This window comes from Diceros bicornis, chromosome 36 (assembly GCF_020826845.1).
Source record: "Diceros bicornis minor isolate mBicDic1 chromosome 36, mDicBic1.mat.cur, whole genome shotgun sequence".
NCBI lineage: Eukaryota > Metazoa > Chordata > Mammalia > Perissodactyla > Rhinocerotidae > Diceros > Diceros bicornis.
The window spans coordinates 25,212,344-25,239,142 of NC_080775.1; the positions used below are offsets into that span (position 1 = coordinate 25,212,344).

At 39.6% G+C, this 26,799-nt stretch overlaps 1 protein-coding gene and 1 long non-coding RNA gene across 29 annotated transcripts in view; one reads left to right on the plus strand and one right to left on the minus strand.

Annotated features, from left to right (window-relative positions):
• The window catches only part of LOC131398820 (uncharacterized), a 263,140-nt gene that overhangs the window by 142,257 nt on the left and 94,084 nt on the right, over positions 1 to 26,799 (minus strand). The gene's annotated exons all lie outside the window — the stretch shown is intronic.
• MYO3A (myosin IIIA) overlaps positions 1 to 26,799 on the plus strand; it is a 227,002-nt gene that overhangs the window by 54,075 nt on the left and 146,128 nt on the right. For 27 of the 28 annotated variants that reach the window (XR_009216986.1, XR_009216988.1, XR_009216987.1 and 24 more), the window contains 3 exons: positions 1,953 to 2,098; positions 4,583 to 4,648; positions 8,073 to 8,228. Coding sequence is in view for 25 of the 28 variants with exons in the window: in XM_058532614.1 (XP_058388597.1) it covers positions 1,953 to 2,098; positions 4,583 to 4,648; positions 8,073 to 8,228 (368 nt within the window). In the remaining 3 variants the exon portion in view is untranslated. Of the gene's footprint in view, positions 1 to 1,952; positions 2,099 to 4,582; positions 4,649 to 8,067; positions 8,229 to 26,799 lie in introns of those variants that run through there. The other variant, XM_058532640.1, reaches the window with a different exon arrangement.

Sequence of the window (26,799 nt, forward strand, 5' to 3'; positions counted from 1 at the left end):
CCCATGGTGGATAGGTTTCAGTGGAGCTTCCAAACTAAGACAGACTAGGAAGAAGGACCTGGTTGCCCACTTCTGAAAAAATTGGCCATGAAAACTCTGTGAATAGCAGCAGAGCATTGTGTGAGAGGGCACCAGAAGGTGAGAGGATGGAGCAAAAAGACCAGGCAGGTTCCACCCTGCTGTTCACAGGGCGCTGGGAGTGGGAGTCCACTCCAGGGTACTAACAACAAATGTATATATACACACGCATATATATAATTTGTCTATTTATTTATTTATTATTGGTCTTCAGGTGCTTAGAATTGGAGTGGTTCATGACCTTCTCGTTTATTTGCCCATGAACTCACTACCAAACCCAGAACCAAATGTTTCCAATGGCGTACATTTGCCTTTGTGTTCTTTCCCTATCCCATCTTCTGGCCTCCTCCCTAGAGTAACTCTTGTCTGACATGTTGTGTTTATCATTGCCTTCCTTTTGTTGTTTAACCACATTCAGATGTTTATACTTAAACTGTTTTATGTCATTGCTATTAGTGTCAGGTATGAATAAATATTTATTATGAAGGCATCACCCTTCCTGGATGACGTGTGTAAATGTTAAATGTAGACTCCAGTGTGCCAAGATGGGGATTTTTTAATGTGTTAAGCCTGATGTTAAGCGGACTCAGAAAGATGAAATATTGTTCCAGACACAGTCATAGATTTCTTTCACTTTACATGTCATTTCATAGTACTGTAGTTAAATGATAAAACTCTAACCCGCCATCATCCCCAAATCATTTTTTATTTGTCTTGTGGGTTGGCCTTCACAAAATGTAAAATTTTTAAAAATGTAAAAAATAGTTTTTAAAATGTTGAATTTTCTTTTTGTGATCACTGATGTTACAATTATTATTTGCAGTCCATCTCTATTTACATTTACATATTTGGAAATAAGCTGTGAAGTAATTATGTCATAATTCTTCCATGTAATACTATTTTATAATATTGCAAAAAAAGTTCCCCCTTTTTTTCTTGTCTCTCAATTACATCCTTTGATTACTGAAATTTTTTAAAACCTGGTTGTAGTTTTATAATTTAGTGTGCTCCCAGGTAAGCTACTGATAAATCTTTGTCAATGTTTGTTTTTATTCAGTTTATCTTTCTTTTATTATTGGCATAAACCTTTTTTTTTTTTTTTTGGTGAGGAAGATTAGCCCTGAGCTAACGTCTGTTGCCAATCCTCCTCTATTTTGCTGAGGAAGATTGGCCCTGGGCTAACATCCGTGCCCATCTTCCTCTACTTTATACATGGGATGCCTGCCACAGCAATTTTGATAAGTGGTGCGTAGGTCCGTCCCCGGGATCCGAACCCTCGAACCCTGGGCTGCCAAAGTGGAGTTCGCAAACAACCACTACGCCACAGGCCAGCCCTGGCATAAACATTTTTGCATTCCTCCAAACTTGTCTCATTCCCCCTTTCGCTACCCTTGCCTTCCAGGTGCCAGAAAGGATCAAGGCCATTTAACTAGACTGCTCTCAAGCTTATTTTTCTTTACCTCCTTCACTTTTAATTTGTTAAAGATACGTTCTTTATCTTTGCCAAGATGAGTGTCTTTGTTCCCTCATCAAGGGTTTGTTGAGTGACTCCATTGCACAATCTTTAGCTGTTCGTTTGATTCCATCCTTTTCCATTTGGGACTCTCTCTCTTTCCTCTTTCTGTTTTGCATTTTTAAAACTGTTCCTTTTCATAGGCTTCTTCTCTTATATCTGCAAACCTTCTAAGGTATTTCTCTGTTCTCATAATGAAAATACTACTGCAAATAATTTGAAATTTTACTCTCCCAAGTTACTGCCTTTAGGCATAGCTATCAAACTTCATCAGTTTGAACACTTACACATTATTCTAAACATTTTGCTACATGCTTGTTAAAGTCACAAACTTCACCTTTTTTTTTTCGTTTTCTACTAGGTGATTGCGTGTGAACAGCAATTGGATACCACTTATGATGCCAGATGTGACACGTGGTCCCTGGGGATCACGGCCATCGAGCTGGGGGATGGAGATCCTCCACTAGCTGACCTGCATCCCATGAGAGCACTCTTCAAAATACCAAGGTCAGAGGACTCGAACACTGGGTCCAGTGTCCGCAGCCCATCTTTCTTCCTCCAGCGGCTGGGTGCTCATCGTGCTCGTCATGGAAATACTCAGATAGATTTCAGCAAGTTGAGAGCAGAGTGGCCTGGAATATCATTCTGCTTCTTCTGAGACACTGTATTTGTTCAGTGGTTTCATTTCACTGGTCTAAGTGAATGAGCTTTCTCGTGATACTCAGTGTGTCTTTTTTCCTTTTATGAGGATTTGATCTCAGAAAACAGCAGTTCCTCCCACTCTTTATCCACTCTCAAATTAGTTATTGGGCACCTTAGTCCACAGTCAATGCAACGGTAAATAGTGATTTTTAAATATGTTAATGTTTTGAATATATTAATATAAAACAGTAAACTTAGAAGAATAATCTCTTTGGAGCCCTGAAAGCACTTTCCTATCTATGTGAACCCCTCCCTTTCAGTGTGTGTGTCGACAAACTTTCCCCTGCTTATCCTATTACTAGTTAAACACTATTTTATTTAGGTTTTGGTTAGTTCCTAGATATTTCAGAAAATGGATGTGAAAAGACTACCTATTTTTGTTATAGATGTGTTATTTTTTGAAGACTTTCTTAAGGATTTTGCCTGGTACCTTAATTCTAATGGAATGTACACACAGAGCCTGTGGTGACAGACATGCAGGGGAGAGTGGTAGGGTGGTATGTTATAGTTTGTTACAAATTTTGTGGTCCTAATGCCTAGAGAACATAGAATCGCATGTACAAAGCCCTGGGGGGAATGTTCTAGTCTTAAAGAAGTAATGCCAGTATGTTGTGTTCATTTCCAAGTGGATCCATTTGGAATATTTGGCATGTAATTATCTTAGCATAAGACCAAAGCCCTTGAATTTGTTTTTAATTTTACCTTTGAATTTCCTGTCCTATCTATATGTTCTGAATTATAATACCTTAGATATATATCATCCTTTACATGACAATCTCAATGTATCTCACAGGTCTTATTGTTTGTAAAATATACTGCTTATTTGGTAAGTGAGGAAACAAGATTACAAAAAAGAACAGAAAACCTACTCTTTACCAACTCTAAGACATTTCGTTAAATTTGAAGAAAACAGAAAAAAAAATCTATATTTCCTAACTCTTGCTGTCGTTCAGTATGTGAGACGAAGCTCTGTACGAGCCATTTTAATTATGGTTTAAACTACCATAGTTAGCATAATGTTATTACCCTTGGTCAGGACACCACATAGAGCAGGGATGGCACTGTTGATACATATTGTACCTGTGGGCACGGTACTTCTGGAAACTGCATCATCTTCATTATTTCTTATTACTTCTACCATCAGTGTATCTCGAAAGTGGAATTCTAAGCGTACTGACTGTAGAAATAATTAGAAAAAAGGGGTTTGAAAAGCTACCCAGTTCTGAGTGTTCTAAAAATCATCAAAACTTTGTTATACTCCAAGCAAGCCAGTAAATCTCTTGCAAAGGAAATTTCCAGGAGGACAAGAAACAAAGCAAGATTGTTGGAGAAAAGAATTATTTCTTTTAATATGCAAATCAGCATTCTTCAAATAGTCCTAAGGACTGTAAAATGAGCTTTAAGGGGTGATCAGGGTAGATGAGTAAGCTGTACTTCTCTTTAATGAGCCTGTACAAACTGTACGTTAATTTCATTATAAGCTATTTAAGGAGTAATGCAGAACTGAAGACAAAGTATTTCCATTCCACTAATGAAAACAAAGAGCTGTTAGAATTCACATAAAGCAGCACTTCAGCAAATTCAGCTATCATGGTTGATCAATGTTGCTTGATTAGAGTTAGATCAGCCTCATTTTCAAGTGATGTTCCTTTGTGTTCAAGAACATGCCAAAAAAGAAAAGATTTGTTCAGCTTCAAATGAAAGAAATTAATAATGAAATCTTTTAAGTGGCATTCAGAGCTTTATAGCTAATCTTTTTTTCCAGTTCCTTCCTTCTATAACCTTGTTTCCAGCCGTGTAACCCGCAACAACAGAACTACTCATAAAGGGTTTCTCCTGTGCCCCTCTCCACTGCAATTTCCCCCGTATTCTGAATAACTCTCCTTTCAGGTCACCTCTGTGTACCCTGGATATTCCTCAGAGACTTCTTCGGGACTCACAGTAAAAAAACCTTTCCCCCAATATTAAATTTTTTCTCTTCTGCTCAATATTGATGTTTTCCCCTAGGGCTTTCAGGTAAAAGCAAGAAGATTCTTTCAAAGAAAAAAATTATCGGTTAGAAAAATTGGGTCACATATTAAGTGCTTTCAGAGAAACAAGGAACCTGGCATTTTGCATAAAGGATGATTAATAACTGATTATCTGTTTTTGTTGGAAAATGACGGTAATGCTTGATTATACCTGGCAGGACCTACGACTGCAGTAATGCATTAGTCTGTCCAGCTCCACCTCTAGTTTTGCACTCACTGACCCATGTACACAATCCAACCTAGATTCTTATTTTTCTAGGAATCCTCCCCCAAAACTAAGGAAGCCTGAGATGTGGTCAGCAGAATTCAATGACTTCATTAGCAAGTGAGTAACAATAGAGTCTTAAAAAACATCAAAGAGATACCATCCTGTTATAACTTTATGTGCCTTCTACAGCAATTCCTCTCTGCTTCTGAATCTCCTCTTTATTTCTTCTTATTTATTACATAACCCCAGACGTTTCCATTATTTTCTTCAAAACAAGCATTTGTAGTGTCTTCTGAGTGTTCAGTGAATGCATCTTTGCTCAAATAATGATCTTGGTTCGTGTTTATTCACTTATTGATAGCTATGCTTCTGAAGACACTTTGTCTCTGTGAACACTTTCTTCTGTCCACCTGCCTTTGGCAGCTGTGCCCTCAGTATCTCTCACCTGCTCACCCAGCATCTATTTAGTCAGTTATTTAACCCTTCATTTGTTTGCAGCACTAATTCTCATCACAGTCAGGGAATTTTCATTGCAATTGGTGAATCAGATAATTGTATCAATTAAATGCTTATACATTTGAAGTTCAGTGAACATTTTAAATTTGACAAATATTTAGCACAAGGGCTGTACCTCCAGACAATTAACTAGGAGACGTGAGTCAGCTGTTTCTAAATATCTGTCCCACAGACTTTTTTCACAATCTTTATTACATCTTCACCTTAAAAAAACAAGGTAAAAGATGACTCCAGGTTGTAAATGGCGAGAGGGGACATTAGGATTTGGTGGGTCAGACACCACTCAGAAAATGAAAGGGCAAAGAAAATAGAGGAATCAGTCACGGTCATACATACTGCTGTCAGTGTTTTCCTGCCAAGAATATCTGCGTATTCCTATGAAGACCAGAGGCTTAGATTTAAGGGTTGTGAAAACCCAAGAAGAACTGATAATCTGTTTTTTTTTTTTTCAAATTTCACTTAACCAGTCATTACTGAGTATGTATTATGCAGTACAGAATACTTAATAAACTGCAATCAAATTTCACAAGTCTCTTTGAAGGGCTCCTCACGATTCGTAGTTATGACCCATGTCTGCAGCTTCTTCCACACAGATCCTCAGTGGAACGTGGTGACTCTGACGTGTTTCACACAGTTTCACCTCTGAGAAACATGTCCTGATTTCCTCCAGGCAGTTCATATTCTGTCCTGGTGGTTATCATCGTATTTGGCTTCTCTTCCTCTACTAACACTGCCGCTTTTATTTAGCAACGTGTTTAGATGCCTGTCTCCCCAACTAGACAGTACACAGCTCCAGGGCGCTAAATATGCCTTACTTGTTACTGTAACTCCAGCGTCTGGCAGAGTGCCTGGTATACATCAGCTATTTGATAAAGTTTTACTTGAATAAAATAATTTCATATGACTATACTCAAAACATTGATACAAGTGTACAGATGTCAGAAATTGACGCAGTCTGTTAAACTAAAAAACTAAGAGCACTTGTTCTTATTTTCAGATATCGTCATTGCAGTATTGTGATTTATAAGAAAAATATATTTGGTCATTCAGATGACCAAAATATACTTCTGGTATATATTTGGTCTTTGTCCACAGGAACTGCTTTTAGTTCCCAAAACCTTTGGAATTTTATAAGTGTTAAGAGTGATACAGTTGTCTTTTGTTACGTTAATAAGGTGATTTTTGGAGGATGGGGGCTGGTTGCCAGGGCAGCCAACCATGTGATTAGAAGGTTGGAACTTTCAGTCCCACCCCTTGACCTCCAGGGACAGGAGAGGGGCTGGACGTTGAATCCATCGCCAGTGGCCAATGATTTAATCAATCATGCCTATGTAATGAAACCCCCATAAAAACCCAAAAGGATGGGGTTCGGAGAGCTTCTGGGTGAATACATGGAGGTGCTGGGAGAGTGGCGCACCTGGAGAGAACATAGAAGCTCTGCCCCTTTCCCCATACCTTGTCCTATGCATCTCTTCCATCGGGCTGTTCCTGAGTTATATCCTTTTATAGTAAACCGTTAATCTAATATGTAAAATGTTTCTCAGTCAAATTAATCAAACCCAAGGAGGGGGTCCTAGAAACCTCTGATTTATAGCCAGTTGGTCAGAAGTACTGGTAACAACCTGGACTTGTGACTGGCGTCTGAAGTTGTGGAGGTGAGGGGTGGAAGCCTTCTAGGACTGACCCCTTGACCTGTGGGATCTGATGCTATCTCCGGATGGATAGTGTCAGAATTGATTCTGAATTGTGGGACACCCAGCTGGTGTCTGGAGCGTTGCTTGTTGGAGGTGTGGGGAAACGGCCCCGCTCTCCATATTGAAATTGGGTGCTCAGAACCTGTGTAGGCATCCTTATTCCTTAGCATGTTTTAGCATCCCTAGGAAATATCTTTTTGGTTAAGCCCAATAAAATAAATTGCCAAATTATCATGCAAGGAGGATTAACAATACAGATTAGAAATGGCACTGTTCAAGTCAAGGTGTGGATTTCTTCTTCTTTTTTCTTTTTGTGTATCCCCAAAAGACAGCCCAACGCTGACCGGTTTTCTCATAATCCTAGATCCTCAGAATCTCCTGGTTGGAAGGGTGTTGGAAAGTCGTATAGCCCAAACTCATATCCAGAGCGTAAATCCTACTTGAACATGTGCACAGAATAGCCATCCAATCAATAAAAACCCCTAATAAAAATAATCATACTTCCCAATGCAGCCCATTCCATCTTTGATAAGGTTTATTGTTGCAAAGTTCTTCCTTATACTGACCTGAAATCTGTTTCTCTCTTAATTCCACCAATCGATCCTAGGTTTTCTGTCCCTTGTGACCACTGAAAACTAGTCTAATCTGTCTTCCAAAGATTTGAAGACAGCCGTCACGGCTGATTAAACATCCTAGGTTTGTTCAAATGGTCCTCCCGTGGTGCTGTTTCAGGTGTTCTCACTGGCCTTCTCCTTTCTCATGACTGCTCTGGTTGAACCTATCAAGAGTGTGCTATGCATTAGTACATCTACTGCATGACCTCAAAAAACATCGACTGACTTGGAATGTAAACATCCTCAGCACATTAACCTTCTCGGATGGGTTAGCAGTTTTATCACATAGAAATAGATCAATTGAGAAGCTTTAAAAGCTTTAAAAGCATTAGTAAAAGGAAACTGAAAAGTTTGTTTTAATTTTGGATAAGCATTAAAATTGTAATGACTTCATTGCTATCTTTAGCTACTGACTTGTAAAGGAGACTGCAGCGAAGACAGAGTTTAATTATCACTATGCAGTATGCTTGCTGGGAGAGTAGGGAAGTAGTATTTAGTTGGAAGTTGGTATCAGTACAGCATAATCACTCACAGATGTGTGCACGTTCACAGTCATTTCATCATATTGCAGTTTAACAAGTTTTGAGATACGCGTCTTGGGCTGAGCGTTTGTGAGGAGCATCACTGTCTTGTGTTAGAGGATTTTTTGGGAATATGAGTAATAATTTCAAAACTCTAACTTATCTAATAATGACATGTCATTTTTTGCCAGTACAGGTGCTTGACTAAAGATTATGAAAAGCGTCCAACAGCGTCAGATCTTTTACAGCATAACTTCATTACTCAAATTGAGGGCAAAGATGTGATGTTGCAAAAACAGCTCATGGAATTCATTGACATTCATCAATGCATGGGAGGCACAGAAAAGGCCAGGTAATCAAATAATATCTTGACTCCAAAAGTGCAAAGATCATCTAAAGTCTCTGAACAATTATAATGCAATAGTTGTTAAGGTGAGAAAATAACTCATTTAAATTCCCTGGTTGTGGTTTGGAGATAAGAGGGTATTTGCATGAAAAGTGAATGTTGTGTGTTGAGCTGCATCCTGATATTGGTAATATTACTGGCAGCATTTTTTAAACAAATTCATCAGAACAAAGAATGTAAACTTCAGTAGATGATTAGTGTTGGTGTTTATTTTCTTCTCTTCTGTAGAGTAAGATATCCTAGATTTGAGATTTTAAAAGGAACATAAAACCTGAAAGACTTTTGACACTATTTGTTGGTATCATTTTCCCTGGTTGAATTATATTCAAAAATCATTTTTAATATCTTTATTATACTTTGTGTTTGGATTTTTAGTAATCTACTGTGCATAGTTTTTATAATATTTTAATCTGTTTTTACTTATAGATAGTATATGTGTTTATTTTAGGAAATTTAGAAGATACAGAGAAGTGTACAACATAAAATCCATCAAGTATAACATTTTAGTCTGTAACCTTCTAGTATCTTATGAATGGATGTACATTTTAAAACAAAATGGAATAATTTTATATGTGTTCTGGAGCCTGCCTTCTTTCACTGAATAGTGAAATATCCATGTCATTAAATATCCTTCTACTACAAATTTCTTAATTGACGTACGTACGACATTCCCTTGCATGACTATTCAATGATTGATTTAAATAATCCCCTATTGTTAGACTTTAGATTGTTAGTAATTGTTTTTACTCTAATAGGTAACACTGAAATGAACAGAGTTGTACACGAATCTCTTATTGCTTCCTTGAGATAAATTCGTATAGATGGCACTCTTAGGTCAAAGAGTAGTCTTTTGTAATTTAAATTTATTCTTGAGAATTCTACTATTCTCAAGTTTCATCTCAGGATTATATGACTATTTAGCAAGTTAGGAGAAGTGAGTAGAAAATAGGACATGACTTAAAAGCAATTATATTCAAATTCCTGTTGTGGGTTTACATATTTAATTCCTGTTTGTTTAATGCCCTACTATGTGCCAGACCCCATATTAGGACTTTATTTATATTATCTCTGTGATTTTACAACAACTCTGAGGGAAATGTTTTATGATACCCCATTTTCACAGCTGAGAAGAAGTGAGGTTTGCAGAGGCTAATTATCTTGTGCAAGACAGCATAGTAATGAGTGATTTAGCAAGAATTCACATTCTAATCCCAAAGCCCAAGTTTATTCATATGAGTAAATGGCCTAATGATTGTGGACAATCTCAGAAGATAGTAGTCCTTGCCTATGTGAGTTTATAGCCTTGCTGGAGAGACAGAACTAATATACCTGTAATGAGGAAAAATTAAAGTTGTGAGTGGAGTAAAGTGCCAAAAAGATGGAAGCAGGCATGTAGTTTATAGTGAGGAAGCAGTCATGGGCTCATACATGCCCATCTTTTTATCTTTGTGTGAATATAGTTCCGTAGTCTGCCACAACCCCATTCTTCCCAAAGCAAACAGACAAACAACAAGCAAACAAACAAAATAAACAGAAGTTGAGGTGTACTAACATTGTGTAGGGTGTTTAATGTCAAGAACTATGAAGGATCTGAGATTTTACCCTACTTGCAAGCTAATAAGTTGACCTGCCGGTTTCATGAATGCTGGCAGAAGATACGAAACTCCTAGATCAGAGACAAAGGACTTTAGTATTCATAGCTAAGCCAGCAGCATGAGTTTTATGTTCATGTTGGTTTTCCTTGCCCCACCAGTCCTAGTGGTGATGTGGAATGGCCTAGGGGTATGCTGTATACGCAGTGGATTTGCCTCACAGTTTGGGAACCCTGAAGCTGGAAAACCCTGATCTTTTAAAGTGGCTGCTAAGGGCCAGCCCGGTGGCACAAGTAGTTGGGTGCGCACACTCCGCTGTGGCGGCCCGGGGTTCGCCGGTTTGGATCCCAGGCGTGCACCGACACACCGCTTGTCGGGCCATGCTCTGGTGGCGTCCCATATAAAGTGGAGGAAGATGGGCATGGATGTTAGCCCAGGGCTGGTCTTCCTCAGCAAAAAGAGGAAGATTGGCAGATGTTAGCTCAGGGCTGATCTTCCTCAAAAATAAATACATAAATAAATAAATAAAGTGGCTGATAGCAAACCTGCCTGGAGCAAAGCAAACTTTGCCCTGGAGCAGACATTACCTTTACTGTCCTGGACAGCAGCCAAAACTTTCATTTGTCCTGGAGGGAGACACTATCTTTAACTTCCAAGACTGTTGGCTATACAAACGTCCTTGGAAATTTTTGTTTGTTTGCTTTGTTTTGTTAGTGCCGTCGAGTTGATTCCAACTTTTAGCAACACTGTGGACAGCAGAGCAGAACCCTGCCAATCTTTTGTGCCATCCTCCACCTTCTAGTGCTATATCAGACAATGCTCTGCTGCTGTTCATAGAGTTTTTATGGCCAAGTTTTTCTGAAGTGGGTGGCCAGGCCCTTTTTCTTAGTCTGTCTTAGTCTGAAAGCTTTGCTGAAACCTGTCCACCCTGGTGACCCTTCTGGTATTTGAAATACTGGTGGCAGAGCTTTCACCATCACAGTAACACACAGTCACCACAGTATGACAGTAACAGATGGGTGATATAGTTCTTTTACCTGGACATGAACCTGGGCTGTGGTGTGAGAGCACTGAATCCTAACCACTAGACCGCCAGGGCTGGCTGCCTAGAAATATAGTCTGGAACAAAAGCTAATGTAACACATGCAGAAATGTGAGAGACCCATGGAGAACTGTCTCCCAACATTCAAGCATCATAAGAATGGTTGAACTATACGATATTTAAATTCCAAGCCTTGTGCTCTAAGTTCCAGTGATCAAAAAATATATATATATTGACAACTACTATATATTGGGCACTATGTTAGGCTCAATACTCCTGTTTCTGAGCCATAAAATTTACTCTTATTTGTCCTGTTAAGAATTCAGAATATGCTTTCAATATGAGAACTCATGTCTTATTCACTTATGGAAAATTGTCAGTCATTGTTCTTTTAAATATTGAGCCTCTGTCATTCTGTTTATTTTCTACTCCTAAGAGATGAATATTGGAATGTCCTAATTTACCTAATATGCCTTATAACTTCTCTTTCATATTTGTCATCCATTTATCAATCTCTGCTACATTCTGGATGAATTCTTTAGAGCTGTTTTCCAATTCACTAATTCTGTCTTAGACTAGGCCTAGTCTACAGTTATTCTGTATGCTGATTTTTCATGCTGATGTCTCTATCAATATCTGTATTTTTCATTTCTAGAATTTCTCACTGTTTTATTTTTTTAACCATTTATTCTTTATTCATATCAGACTTTATATATGTGGCTATTCATATCTGGCTAATTTCTTTTTCTTTTTTCATGAATGTAATTCTTTTCTTTTTCTCTTTTATCTTAAACATACTATTTAAAAGTCATTTTTTGATTTGCATTTCAACAAGGGTGAATTGTCCTGATTATTGAGTTCATTTGTTTCCTTAATATTTGGTTTCCTTCTGTGGTTTAGAATTTCAGTTTGCTCTCCCACCTTGAATGGGAGGTTTTCTGTTTTGCTTTTTCTTTCTTTCTGCATTCTCTTCTCCTGTTCTGGAGGTTTTACCTTTCTGTAATCTGGCTTCAGGAGCCCTGTAGTCCAAAGCCTTTCTGTCCATCGTGACTTTGAGGACATTGCAGATCTAGCCCCCGAGCCAGTAGGAAGTAGACCCCGTGTCTCTGCTCTATTCTGCCATCTCAGGTACTTGGCTTCACGAAAGGAAGAAGGCGTAGAATCTTTTCAGTCTCCTCTTCCAGGCGGGAGACACCCCCTCCCCACGTTCAGCTCCGTCCTCTCCACAAGCCTGGGTCAGGCCTTCACTGGGAGTGGGGTTTTGGTTCCTTTACCCTCCAGGCCTCTTCTGCCTCTTTCCAGTCCTGGACTTCGAGTCAGCCTAGAGTCCATGCCTCTTACCCGGCATGTACCTGGTCTGTGACGTCCACTGTAATGCTCTTCTTGTTTTAGAGAATGTCGTTGTCTTTTACATCCTATTTTAAAGTATTTTTTAAAATATTTTATCTTTTTAGTGATGAGTGTATGTTTGGAGGGGGTGGGAGTGGAGCTGGAATCATTAACCCACAGCACCCTCTTGACCACAGATCTTAGTCCCAAATCATAGGAGGAGGGAAGATTTTGCTGCTCTCAGCATTTTTATACTAGTCGCAAAGTGTGACGCGTACTCAGGCAAAGGAAAAGAGGCTCTGGTATGCTACTGGCAACACTTTGAGCAAAAGTCATCTTCTTCAAGATCATGCAAATTTGTTTGATTTGTCATAGTGCCTAACACTGGTAAAATTGGTCCAAAATCTGACTGTACTAAATCAACATAGCTAACTCAAAGCTGACATTTTTTTGTACATGATATTAACCTTTGGAATTGGGTTGATGTATTTGCTTGCAGGATAACTTTTTTTTTTTTTTTAAATCACAATTCACTTTTAAAGAAGAGTGTCCTACTACAAATTAAATACAAACTGAGGGGGGCCGGCCCAGTGGCGCAGGCGGTTAAGTGCGCGCGCTCCGCTGCGGCGGCCCGGGGTTCGCTGGTTCGGATCCCGGGCGCGCACCGACGCACTGCTTGGCGAGCCATGCTGTGGCGGCGTCCCATATAAAGTGGAGGAAGATGGGCACAGATGTTAGCCCAGGGCCGTCTTCCTCAGCAAAAAAAGAGGAGGATTGGCGGATGTTAGCACAGGGCTGATCTCCTCACAAAAAAAAAAAAAAAAAAAAAAAAAAAAAATACAAACTGAGTACTTTAAATTTCTTGATGATGAGGAGCGGGCTGGTGTTGGAAGGTACTATACAATTGATACAAGAACTTTCTGTTTTAAGTCAAGGCCTGAATATCACAAGTCACTCTTGTAACTTACTCAGCTATTCTGAAGAATCAAGATACATATGCATGCAGCAACTGCCTCTATGACATAGTCCTCAAACCATTTTCACATTTCACGCATTTTTCACAGGAGTTAAAATTGACAATGTTAGTGTGCAGACTGAATCAGTGAGAAATTTGAATTAAAAAATATTTTAAAAGAAAAATTTTATTCTTGAATCCAGTATTTTAAAATGTTCAATTATCTGATTTAATGCGAATAGATAAAAGTCATTTGTAATTGAAATATGCTATTCAGCATTCTTTTTTTTTTTTTTTTTGTGAGGAAGATCAGCCCTGAGCTAACATCCATGCTAATCCTCCTCTTTTTGCTGAGGAAGACCGGCTCTGAGCTAACATCTATTGCCAATCCTCCTCCTTTTTTTTTTTTTCCCCAAAACCCCAACAAATAGTTGTATGTCATAGTTGCACATCCTTCTAGTTGCTGTATGTGGGACGCAGCCTCCGCATGGCCAGAGAAGGGTGCGTCAGTGCGCGCCCGGGATCCGAACCCCGGGCGGCAGCAGCGGAGCATGCGCACCCAACCGCCAAGCCACGGAGCCGGCCCCTCAGCATTCTTGACTAAAAACAATACAAGCCAACTTAAGAAGAAAAGCAATTTAGTGAAAAATACTGGATGGCTCAGAGAATTGAGAGGAAGACAGAGAGCAAGGCTTCGGCATGAAGCGGAGGAAGCAGGGTGCCTCAAATATCCTTCGTCAGGAACTGCCTGCTCAGAGGCCCCGCTGATACCCGCCCTCCACCTCGCAACTTTTCCTGCAGCAACGCCAGTTTCTTGAATGCCACGACAAACTCAAAATATTTGTAAACTGACCTTGAGCTTTGTGTCACCCCCTCGACATTCTAAGTTCTGTGCAGGACCATCTGATTCCCCATGGTCAGGTCACAGGCCCATGCTGTAGGTGAAAAGATACAGTGAGAAACACTTGGTCTCCCTCACCTCCAATTTCAATGTGAGAGTCAGAGTCCTTCCTTGCAGCCATCTTGGAATTTCCCCCCAACAGAGGTAGGGTATTTTGAGCTGCTGAAGCAATGAATGTGCAAACAGGTTCCTAAAATTCTTTCTTTTATATATCTGGAACATTTACCTAAAAATATTATTTAAGCTATGATTTGCATTCCTCGTAAATAAAGGAAAAACCTAGCCCCATATTGACTTGAATGATGACAAATTCCAAATTAAAATTTCTTTTTGTGGTAGTTATATTATTATATCATTTAAAATTTCATTTAAAATTCGTTATTATTTAAAATTTGTTTTATATACAAAGTAAAATAACTTTAATATTTTACTTGATACCCTTGATGTGCTAGGAGTGGTTAACTTTGGTATGTATAAATTATGTTTTGCATATAATTTTATAGAAGCAAAAAGGAATAATTATAAGAATTTAGTAACTCAATCATAGTTTTTTCTTAGGCCAAAATACTGGCTATATTTGTGGCGCTGTTGCAATCACCCCACTGGTCCTAGCATATACGGTTTTCAAACCAGGATGTAAGGCACCTTTGAGGCATATCTCAAAGGATTCACAAATGACAGATAAACTAAAAAATTGTCCAACTTTTCAGTGCTAAAAGTGCCTGGTTCAAGTTGTCGATTCTTTACGTGTGACACTTTATGTAACATAAATTCACTTGAATGGAATTTTGATTTTACAAAGAAAATGAAAGGAGAAAGCAGAAAAATCAATGGGAAGTAATAATAGGGTTCTTTCAGTGCAATACAATGCATGACTCCATTTTCCTTTCCATTTTCTGGGAGAGAGAATTTTTCTCTAATGGCTGTGACTGTGTCATGGTGAGAATTATTCACCCTTTGGAACATTTACTCTTTTCCTTTAATACATGGGACTTCTAAATGCTATCCTGGCTGCTCTTATAATATCCATCCTTTTGATTCCCATCTCCACATGAATGTTTCAAAGGCCCTTCAAACACAACGTGTTCAAAATTGAACCTACACTGTTCCACTCAAAATTAGTTCCTTGTTCCCTTTCTTATTAATGGCACCACCACTCATCCCATTGTGCCAACCAGAAATCTAGGGATTATCTTGATGTATTCTTCTCTCCTACTTTCCATTTTTAATCAATAGCAAGGCTAAATTTCTTACCCCCCTGCTCAACTCAGTATCAATTGTCATATAGTCTTTGCTGCTGTAGCAATCATGGATTGGGACAACATCCAGGCTGTCTCAATATGTGTTGAGGCCGTTGTGTGAAGCTCTGAATAAGGTGCTGTGCAGGGATCTGACAGCTGAAGCAGCTATAGAGTTTGCGCGCTGGGGATTTACTTTTTAGCAAAAGGGATAAGACAAGCATGCAAATAACCATTATACAAAGTAAGAAATTTCAGTCTCATAAGAGAAATACAAATACTGTCCTGTGCGAGTTCAGAAGAAACAGCGAGAATTTCCACTAGCCGGGACAGGAGGGCTTATCTGGGAGGCAGCCTTTAAATCAGCACTGCAAGAGATAAACAGGACTTAATCAGGTGAAAATAGAGTTGCCACTAGATGAACATGATTGCTGGAAAGAACAGCTTGAACGAAATCATGAAAGCAAGGAGATATGCTCACAGAAAGGAAGCATTTAATCAAAGTTGTAAGAGGGAAACTCAGAAATAGGATTGGAGAGATATGCAGAGACCAGACCACAGAGAACATTGAAAGTCAGGCAGAGAGGTTTGACCTTTGTTCTTGCCAGCTGCCAGTCAAGAGTACCCCTCAGCCACCTGTGTGCTACTGTGCACCATCCTGTCATGGGTTCTAGAAGGTAAACTATGGATACACCAAGACAGACTACAGCAATAATTTTGGATGCATTTTGCTTGTTCCCAGTATTTCTTCCTAACTTTAAACTATTGTATTTTTTTGACAATACAATATTTCCAAATTGGTGGGGGATGTTGGTCTACATCATTTTTAATTATCAAGGCAGTTAGTGGCTAGTATTTAGGTATTTTGAGATGAGGAATCTATTGATGTATATTTATTTCTATGTTTTTGTGGGATGTTTTCATTATTTGGTGTGTGTGTGCTTATATTCTAAGTAAATTTTATTTTGAAAAATTCCAGTCTTTATCTTGGCCAAAATAAGGGGTAAAGGAACTGTCCATGTGAAATCTAGGAGAAAAGGTCTCATCAAGGCACGAGTTGGTAGCAGTGTCTATCCAAGGCAGAGAACTCAGAAAGAGACAGATGAAGCTGGGAGAATACAGTTATGGCCCATCTAGGACCAGGAAATTTAGAAAAAAAATGATGACTTATACTTCCCCACCTAGAATATTTCCTTATGCCTTTCTTCACTACTTCCGCTTCTGGAAAAGCTCCCCAATAAGAGCTAAATGGCTTTCAAACATGGGCTCTTGTCTTGGAGGAATTTTATAAGGAATAAGTGATTGAATGAGCACTCCCTGGAGAAGACCATTTTGAGTATCTGTGCTCCTAAGTAGCAATGAATAAAAGGATTCTAATAAACAGGAAGGGACAGTTGCTAAAATGTACTAAGAAGCTGTAAGTAATTCCTAGGAGTAACAGCAATGTTTCAAAACAGAGTCAAGAGGGGCTGGCCCGGTGGCGCAAGCAGTTAAGTGCACCTGCTCCGCTGCTGCGGCCCGGGGTTCGCTGGTTCGGATCCCAGGCGTGCACCGACGCACCGCTTGGAGAGCCATGCTGTGGCGGCGTCCCATATAAAGTGGAAGAAGATGGGCACGGATGTTAGCTCAGGGCCAAGCTTCCTCAGAAAAAAGAGGAAGATCGGCATCAGATGTTAGCTCAGGGCTGATCTTCCTCACACACACACAAAAAAACACAAACACAAAAACACTGGAGTCAAGAACCATCAAGTTCATACAACCTGCTGTCTGTGTTGACCCACATAACTAGAGGAAACAAGAACAGGGGAAAAAAAGCTTGTCGAGGGTCATGTCACATTATGTCACGCAGAAGAGTTGAGGCTAGACCCATTTGTTTAACACCATTGTTCAGTTCATCTGTACTGTGCCGCCTTCTTTTTTTCTCCAAAGAATAATCATACAATCATAGACTGTTATTGCTAGAAGGGAACTTTTCTTTTGGTTTCTTATCTTAGAGATCAGAAAACTAAAGCCAGAGAAATTGAATCCTGACAATTCAATAGCCAGTTAATGGCCCGCCCTGGGCCGTAACTCAAATACCATGATTTTCAGACCAGCGCTTTTACTAGTTTCTGCATTCCTCACTAGTAGTAGAAGTTAGTATTCACAAAACTGGTGATATGAAGAGTTCTTGTTGGACTTTTTTGGCTGCTTTGTATAATTTACTCATAATGGGCATTTAAACTTAAATTTTAAACAATTTCTTTGCAGTTGGAGTTTGCGTCACTGAGTAGTATATTCAAGGGTCAAGAAATCATTGTTCATGTTTCCCCAGACTTTTTTTTTTAATTAAGAGGATAGAGTGTGGAAACAACTAGTTTAAATGGCAGTCTAATTTACAGCATCCTTGAAATGTTTGGGATATAATCATTTAGAAACTAGACTTTAATGACTACTTGACAAGAGTTGATGACCAACATTATGATCTTTTCATTTCTTTTGGAAAGAGTCCCTCATCTCTGCAATGAGTTTAAGGATTTGCCTTTGTTGTTAGTAACCAAGTTATCAGCAGAGGCCAACCAAACTGCATTAATTTAAAAAAGCCTTAGTCCCATTTTCTCTGGTAATTACTACTTAAAGTTATACCGTACTCCCAGACTTTATTTAGCTTATTCTTTAGTGTGCTCTCTGGTATTTATTTTTCAGTCCTTAGTTTCATTTAGGTCTAAAATGGCAAGTCCTCAGTGGCTCCAAGCGTGTGTCCCTGATGACAGTAAGTGGGCCCATGATGACCGACTTGTCCGTCTCTCCTCCTGTACCCTCTCGATAGCCCCCAGGCCACCTGCTGTGTGCTGAGCCTCCATGCATTTTCCTTCCTCTCCATTTCAGCTTATGCACTGTTCCCTCCTTGACATTTCCCCTCTTCATTCTTTCCTTGAAAACATACTTCAAAACCAGTCTCCGAATGTCAGCACCTTTGAGAAGCCTTTCCCAAAAGTCCCAAGTCTGTGTTTACATTTTCTTTCCTCTATGGTCATACGGCCCTTTGTTCATATTGAAAAGTCAGATGGACCTAGAATCAAGTCCGTGTACTTGTATCGTTCCGTGTACTCGTCCTTCGATGTACTAGTTTTGTGATTCTGGGTAAGTTACTGAACCTCTCTTAGACCCAATTAAACCTTGTTTATGAAATGAGAGCACTAATGATACCTACCCCAGAAAGTTGTGAGGATAAATGAAATAACATCGAAAAAGCATGGTGCACAGTACCTAGAACAGTGTTAGCTATCACCATCACTCTTTGCATAGTTATATACGTCTGTATTTTGTGAATCTTAATCGTCTTTATATCTCCAGTGCTGAGCCCAGTACTTTGCCTGTGGTAAGTGCTCAATAAATATATATTGAGTTGAAGAGCGTGGGTTTAGATCCTGAATTTATATATTCAATAGACACAGTTAATAGCACATTTAGCTATTACTTAACTGAAAATAATTAAATAAGCAATTAACATGAAAGATTTTTCTTGAGAGAAGAGTTTTAAAGTGTTTTTTCTAGACAAAACTTTTATTTTAATAGTTCCTCTCTTTTATAGTTCTCCTGCTGGGTTAGTGGCAGAAGCAAAAAGAGAACTTAGAAAAAAATGATAAAATTTACATTAACACCTCATTTGTTCCTAAAACCATCTCTCTGAAGTCGCGTGATGTGGAGCACGGGCCTTCTTTCAGGAGAACGCTGTGGAGGTGCAGCGAGCTAGTGCAGGACCAGGACTGGCAGATCTCGCACTTTCATCTCTGTGTTGCGTCTAGAAAGTTAGTTACTCATTCAGCAGGATAATCCAGCTGACACGCTGGGGGTGAATCCTGTGTTTTAAAGGTGTTTTGCTGGTGGAAGTTCTGGATTGATGGATTTGGTCGTGCCATTATCCCCAGACCTCTTATAACCGACATGCACGGTTCCGCAACTCAGACGGCCATGCTGGCTCTTGCAAGAGAATATCGTACTTTCTGTTTGAAGCCACCTGTTATGGGACTCAGACTCTCATTATCACTCTGGTATTACCAATCGAGCTAACACAATTATTCACGTGTTCCCACTTTAACTTTGTCTTTGCCGGCTTCAGGCCTTCACTTCTCTCTGATAATAAGTAGCACATTGAGCTTTGAAACATGCCTTGATCGTCTCTGCTTCTTTATTCTTTTGAAGGAATAATGAATATTAGTTTATTTGTAAAGGTGATCCTTATTTATTATTTAAAAATCCAATCCATACATAAAACTATAAAGAAGTTTTAGAAAATCACAGCTAATCAAGGGAAAAAAAATGGCATAAACGTTTGATGAGCTCAATTCTGGATTTATTTCTGTGTGTTTGTGTGTGTATAGCAAGACAGATAGCAAGTTTTTTTTTTTACAAATATGGAATTTTTTATAAGTACTATTTTTTATTGAAATTTATATTGATATAGTTATAAATTCACATACATTTGTAAGAAATAGTACACAGAAACCTTATATATCCTCTACCCAATTTCCCTCAATGGTTACTTTTTTCAAAACTGTATAATGCTATTTGAAGTGAAGATTTTACTCAAATCTAATAAAAGAAAAAGAAACTAAAGTGAAAACGAAGAAGTTGTTGAAGTTCAGATAAATGTTTCTCTGTCTTCACCCCAAGTGTTTTTGGCTTTTGCTACGGTTTAGAAGATTAGCTTCATTTTGATTCAATTCTGGACAATATCTGCTATCTCCTTGCTCTGCGGGGTGAAGGTAGCACAGCTGTGCTTCATATGCTTTCTAGCACAGTTACACTTACCAGCTCCTTTTTCTCCGGCTCCTGGAATTGTTACACTATTCTTTTACATTGTCAAGGTTTAACATTGGTAGTCTGTCTATGGCCTTAATTTCTAGGGCTGTATAATCTTTTCTCTGCATTTAAGTTGGTTCAGTGCTCACCACAAGTCTTTTTGTACTGTACCCTCTCCTTTTCTGCATTCTTTAATTATTCTCTTGGGTAGCTAAATTGTTTCTCATAGTTATTTCCAGAAAGCCTCAAACCTTGAATTCTTGCCTTCTGAAGCTTGAAGCTCAGTTTAGTTAGGTAACATATACTTCGGTTGGCATTTCTTTTCCTCACAATGTTACGTTGCTCCACTTTCTCTTTGGTAGAGTGTATTGTTGTTGGGAGAACCAGGGCAATGAGATTCCTCCCTCTGTTCATGACTAGCTTTCTCTGCAGGACGTCCATAAGGTTTTCAGTAATTTTGCCAAGCTGTGTCTTCGTGCCGATCCTTCCACATCAGTTTTGCTTGTATTCTGTGATATGCTGGAGCCTGCTGACACTGGCTCATGAGAGCCAGTTGAATCTGTTCTTTTCTCTGTCATTTTGTGTGCTTAAACCATGCTCCTTACCCCATCTATGAATTCAGTCACGTTTACTCTGCACCTTGTTGCTTTTCTGTAATGATTTTCCTTCATTTCTTTTCTGAGTTAAACCGGCTTGGTTTTTATCTGTTTCTGTTTTCTTATCTCTTCATTAAAGCTTTATACTTTCTCTTGAAGATTTTCCTCTTCTAATAAGACATCGTGTAAGAAATGTCTTTGAGGGATGGAGAACTTTTTCCATGATTCTTTCCTGTGATATATGTTCTTCATCTGCCTTTTGTTTACAATCCTTAACTCCTCCTCCTTCTTCTTTTCCTTTTTTTGTTGAAAGTATGTATGGTGATGATTCTCTTCTCAAGTGGGACTGGGAACAGGTGTGTTCTAGGAAAAAAAATGTGGGAATGGTGGAAGGATGATATAAGAAATCTTTAGTTTGGATTAGGTTGCTTCTCTTGAACATCCTCTCACCAAATCTGTGTTTTCTTTGCCTTGGCTCATCTCCCCTCAGCGTTCAATCTTTGAGAAGTCAGTGTACAGGGCCACTGGATGGTCCACGCCCAGGTAGCACCATTCATGTTGTATTCTCTGTGGCTCACAGCACAAACCCATAATACCAGTCTTTCTCTGTCGTGACGTCCCTAGCGTAGCAACTGCTGCTGCCTCTCCTCCTCCCTTCACCCCACCTCCCCTGGCCACTGGCCACCCCTCTGCTGGACGAGTCGATGATAGGTCACTGTCCCGTGGTCTTCTTCAGCTCCCCAGCCCTTGCTTCCCTGCATGTGAACTGGGTCTCGTCAGGACCCTTTCCCACTTCCCCCATGGCCTACAAGCAAAGTCTCATTGAATCAACCTCTCAGGGTTGTGCGCTTCCTTTTAGAAAAGTCTCTTCAGTTACCAATTGAGGTCTAAGGAATTATGTGTTGGTTCTTAGCTTCCTCTCTCATTTTAACACAGATTTTATAGTATTTGACAGTTATGCTTTATAGATTGTAGATTGGCCATTTCTGTTTTTCATAAAATAGAGATTTTTCTTTACTTCCATTCTTTTTTTGCTGTTTAGTGAGTTTTAAGGGAAGAGAACAGTTACTCTGCTCTGTGATCTTTAACTTGAAGTAACTGTCACCCACCTTCTTGATAAAATAGGGCAGGATGTGGTAGATTACAGGTGGTCACAATTTTTTGACACTTCTCTCATCAAGAGTTGGGGTCTATGTTGCCTACCCTTGAGCCTGGGCATTTTCTGCGACTTCCTCAGTTAATAAAAGACAGCAGAAGCAATGCTATGATGTTTTTGAGCCCAGACCTTAAAAAACTGGCAGTGTCCACTTCATGTCTCTTGGAATACTCTCTCTGAGAGCCCTGAAATGCCACGAAAGAAGTGTAACTAACCGTGAAACCACCATGCTGGAGAGACCACAGATAGGTACTGTGATCAACAGTCCTAGTGGAGCCCAGCCTCCCAGCCATCCCCACAAAGTGACAACTTTATGAGTAAAGCTATCTTGGCCCCTCCAGACCAGCCTATCCACCAGCTGAATCCCACTGAGTGACCTTAGTTGACACCACATGGAGCAGAAGAATTGCCTACCTGTGAGTCCTGTCTGAATTCCTGACAGAAAATAGTCAACTATAATAAAACGGTTGTTTTAAGCTGCAGTGTTTTGGGATAATTTGTTACCCAGCAGTGAATAACCAGAATAGGAAGATATGACTCTTACTGAAAGTACCAGTATTCATAGTATTGATGTGGCTTAAAACACTCAGGTGGCTTATGTAACAAGTGTCCCACCTTGAGTCCAAGAGAGATTTAGACATGTCTGGGCAACCAGTGAGGTGAGTCTGTTCACATAGATGGAGGGCACTGAGGGTCCTCCTGGGAAAAGAACTGAAGCTATGCCTACCTCTGGGAGCCAGGTGTGTCTAGTGGGTAGTGAGTTGGCCCAGCCGGAGTCTTTTTGCTGAGAGTTGTGTAGTCATCTGGGAGATGACTGATACTAAAGGAAAAAACGTAAGTTTGACCCAGTAACAAAGCCCCAGTAGTTGGAGCCAGTCAGAACTCTGAATACAAGTATTGGCTGTTAATTAAAACCATTCCAAGCCCAACCCAACCAACTGGGTACATAACTGTGTCCTAAGGAAGGGTGAGGTTATATGTGAGTACTAAAAGAGCTGCTTCACTCAACCCATAAATGGGGTACAAGCGACAATACTTGCCCAGTCTCAGCATGCAACGCAAGGGGAAAAGATCCGTTGTTTCTACTTCCCAAAGGACTCCTGGGTGAATGGAGCAGCAGAAGGGCAGTGGCCATGCTGGTGGGCTGAGGATCCACCCAGAGGATCATCAGCAGAGGATAAAACACCTGGCAGAGCAACTGGAGACACTGCTTTGCCTGCTGAGCAATGCCCGGCCTGGCCATCAGGGACTCCATATGCTGAGGAGCAGCAAGAGCTCCCAGAGTGACCAACAGGGTGCCAGCCACCATCTGCCTGGCAGAGTAAGAAGGAGACCAATACCCAACTAAGCCAAGAGCTGAGTCACAGTGGTGTCTAGCTGAAGCGGACTTGTCCAGGAGCGCTTGTGAGACAAACTTACGGGGACTTTCTAAGGCAACAGGAGTCCTCCATTAGCATGTGATGGCAATAAGCCAGCAAAGTCTGATTGCTAGTGTTATGACCCCTATTGTACCCATAAGTGGTATGAGATGGTCCATGTTGTACAACTCCAGAAGGCACCATTCATTTTATATTCCACATGAACGCCCTCACCCCGGAGCACAGAGACACAACATTAATGGTGCCCCCTGGAGTTGTGCTGTGTGGACTGTGGATCAGGAGCCTGGGAAAATTCTGAATACATTTGTTTTACAACCCAAAATAGATTACCATCTGTGATATTAGCTGTGTGCACGTGATTTTAGCACAAGTAGAGAATTGGATAGAGTAAAAATCTGTCCCAGGTTCATTGTTTTAACGTTATCTGTGTCCTAATTTAGCCTGAAAAGTTTTGTTCTCCTAAGACATTTCACGTAAAATTGCATTCACATAAAAATGCTTTCAGCAAATCTATACAAGGATGAAATCCATGATATGTCCCTGAAGTTCATGCAGACTAATTTATTAGTCATTTCCTTGGGATCCTCAGCATTATTCTATGGAAAATTGTTTTTCATTAGTATTTAGTATTAAAATATGCTAATTACTTATGGGGAAATTTAAGTTTTGTCAGATATTAGGATCACTTTAAAACTTCTAAAAGGGCCGGCCCCGTGGCTTAGCGGTTAAGTGTGCGCACTCCGCTGCTGGCGGCCTGGGTTCGGATCCCGGGCGCGCACCGACGCGCTGCTTCTCTGGCCATGCTGAGGCCGCGTCCCACATACAACAACTAGAAGGATGTGCAGCTATGACATACAACTATCTACTGGGGCTTGGGGGAAAAAAATAAATAAATAAATAAATAAAATTATTAAAAAAAAAAAAAACTTCTAAAAGCTTATATCAGATTCCCAAATTCCTGTAATGTTAATGTTTCCAATGATGTTCTAGAAATCATTAATTATTTTGATGATGGCATTACTCATTTTTAGCTATATTAAACTGACTCAAATCCTTACTTGTTTTTAAAATATTTGTACTTTTTCTTGTAATTGTGTGGTTATTTTATTTAAAGAGACTCCTGAAAATGATCACATTTGATTTCATGGGATAAAATGCTATGGATCCAACAACTATATATACTTAAATAGAGCAAAATCTAACACATTTTTCTGAAAAGAACAGAATTTCCTGAAAAATTCTGGGTATTCATCTTTTGGCCTTTCTCTTAAAGGCATAGTCTTGTAAAAAATTTTTATTCTAGAGAGGAAAAAAAAAAACCTAAGGGATTATCAAGAGCTTTGACCTACATTATAAAGGTTGCAAGAAATACAGCAATATTGCCTCTCTGTTTCTTTTCTTTCAAATTAGCAATGGTCTAGAATTTGAGTGCATCCATTTTTGGTATTGTTGCCATAAGAAAAGACACATTTGCACAGAATTACATTTACCATTGAGTTCTGCAGTGCCTCGTAGGAAGCAAGACACTGAGTGTGGATGATACTGATTTTTTTTTGCAGCAAATCGAGATGCATGGGTTGAGTGGAAGGCAGAGCAACAGTTTTCCCTGAGTGCCTTCACATTTTTAGTCCTCTAAATACATTTTTGCCATCACATCAAAAGCCTTAGTAATAAGTCTGTTGAGAGTAACTTACTAGAAAATTGTGTGCTTTAAATTAGCTAAAACTTTTAACCATCTTTTTTCAGGGGAAGAGGAGAAGAATGTTTTGTAAGGATAGTAGTCAGGTTTAGAGCAGAATGTTTCCATCTTTGAGTAGAATTCAAAATGACATGCCCCTCATTCCTTATTGCCAGGCACGTAAAGGTTTATCTCTGGCCGTTCAGCTGCCCTAATCTTCTTTGCTTCCCCATTTAGTTTTGTAATTTCTGCAAAATAAAACGTGCTGTATTTAACAGAATTTTTAGTTTGGGAAGATTATGATTCACTTTGAAGTCAGATTTTTATACATTTATATAAATACAGCTGGGTTTTTTTTTTTAAGTGAAAAATCTGGAGTCAAAATGCTCAGTGTTTTATCAAAAAAAAAGAGAAATAAATACCTAACTATGGCAATTCCAGTCTTATGAATAGAAACTGAAATAGGATACCATTATTTCATGGTTGATTCTTATGTAGATTTAACTGTACCATAAGTTCCCCTCAAAAAAATATATATATATATGTATACATATATTTAAAATATTGCCTGGGCAGCCCCACCTAAAATTTCCATCCTTATCCATGGATGATAGTGAAATTCCCCTGTATTTATTCAAATAGGGTGAAGGGTGGTGAGAATCCTGTTTGGGGCATGTTAAATTTGATATGCCAATTAACCATGAAAGCAGAGTTGTCAAGTAGGCAATTGGATATAGGAGTCTGGACTGCAGGGGAGAAGGCGTGTTGGAGATGGTTTTTGAATCATTTGCATGTAGTATTTAATGCCATGGCACTGGATGAGGTCACTGAACATGAGTGTGTAGAAAGAGAAGTGAAGGAGGCCTAGGGCAGAGGCTCTGGGAGACACTAAAATTTAGGAACCTAGCAGAGGGAAAGGGGCCAGAACAGGAGATTGAGGAAGGGTGGCTCTCTGGGGAGGAGGAGCAGGTGGATATGGTCTGTTGCAAGCCACATGAACCAAGTGTTTCAAGGAGAGAATCGTCAACTGCCAGATAGTGCTGAAAATCAAGAAAAGTAGAGTAACTCTCAGTTTGGACACACAAGGTTCTTCAGTGACCTTGACAAGAGCCATGTCAGCAGAGTGGGTGGAGGGAAGCCCCAGCTGGGAGAGAGGTGAGGTGAGGAAGCAGAGATAGGGAATGTGAACTATTCTTTCAAGAAGCTCAGCTGTAAAAGGAGGAGAAATGGGGCAGTAGCTGGAAGGGATGGAGGATGGTAGGCGAGATTTTTCAAGATGGGAGATACTAGAGCACATTTGTATGCTGGTAGAGGGATGGGCTGAGGATGCAGATGGAGGGCATCGGTCCAGCAGTGAGTCCCGGAGAAAGCAAGTGTACAAGCAGAAGAGTTGGCCTTTGCTCAGAGCAGGGACAGTTTACCCATCATAACCGGGAAGGAGGCTGAGAGAATAAGATGACACAAAGAAGAAATTCTGTAGACTTGTTTAAAATATATTTGCATAGAAGAAAGGATACAAGGAAACATCAAAATGTTATCTCGTGATCTCTTGGTGATGGAGTTTTAGGTGATTTTTTTTTATGTCTTTTGGCATTTTTCAATTTTTTTATTATTTTTATATTTGGAAAAAAAGGAATGTAATAAACATAATCACTCTCCAGTGACCCTTTATGCCATCATCACTCCACAAAACTCCCCAGCCACGTTTGTTCTTAACTTTCTGTAACGGTGTTTGTCCTACAGATGCTTCCAGCAGCACTGGTTACACAGCTCTACCTATTGAAAGAACTGTGCCTCTCCATCTTGGCAGCAAAACTCTACTTACAGAAACTGTGTCTTCTCTGTTCTCTTACTTCTCTCCAAGCT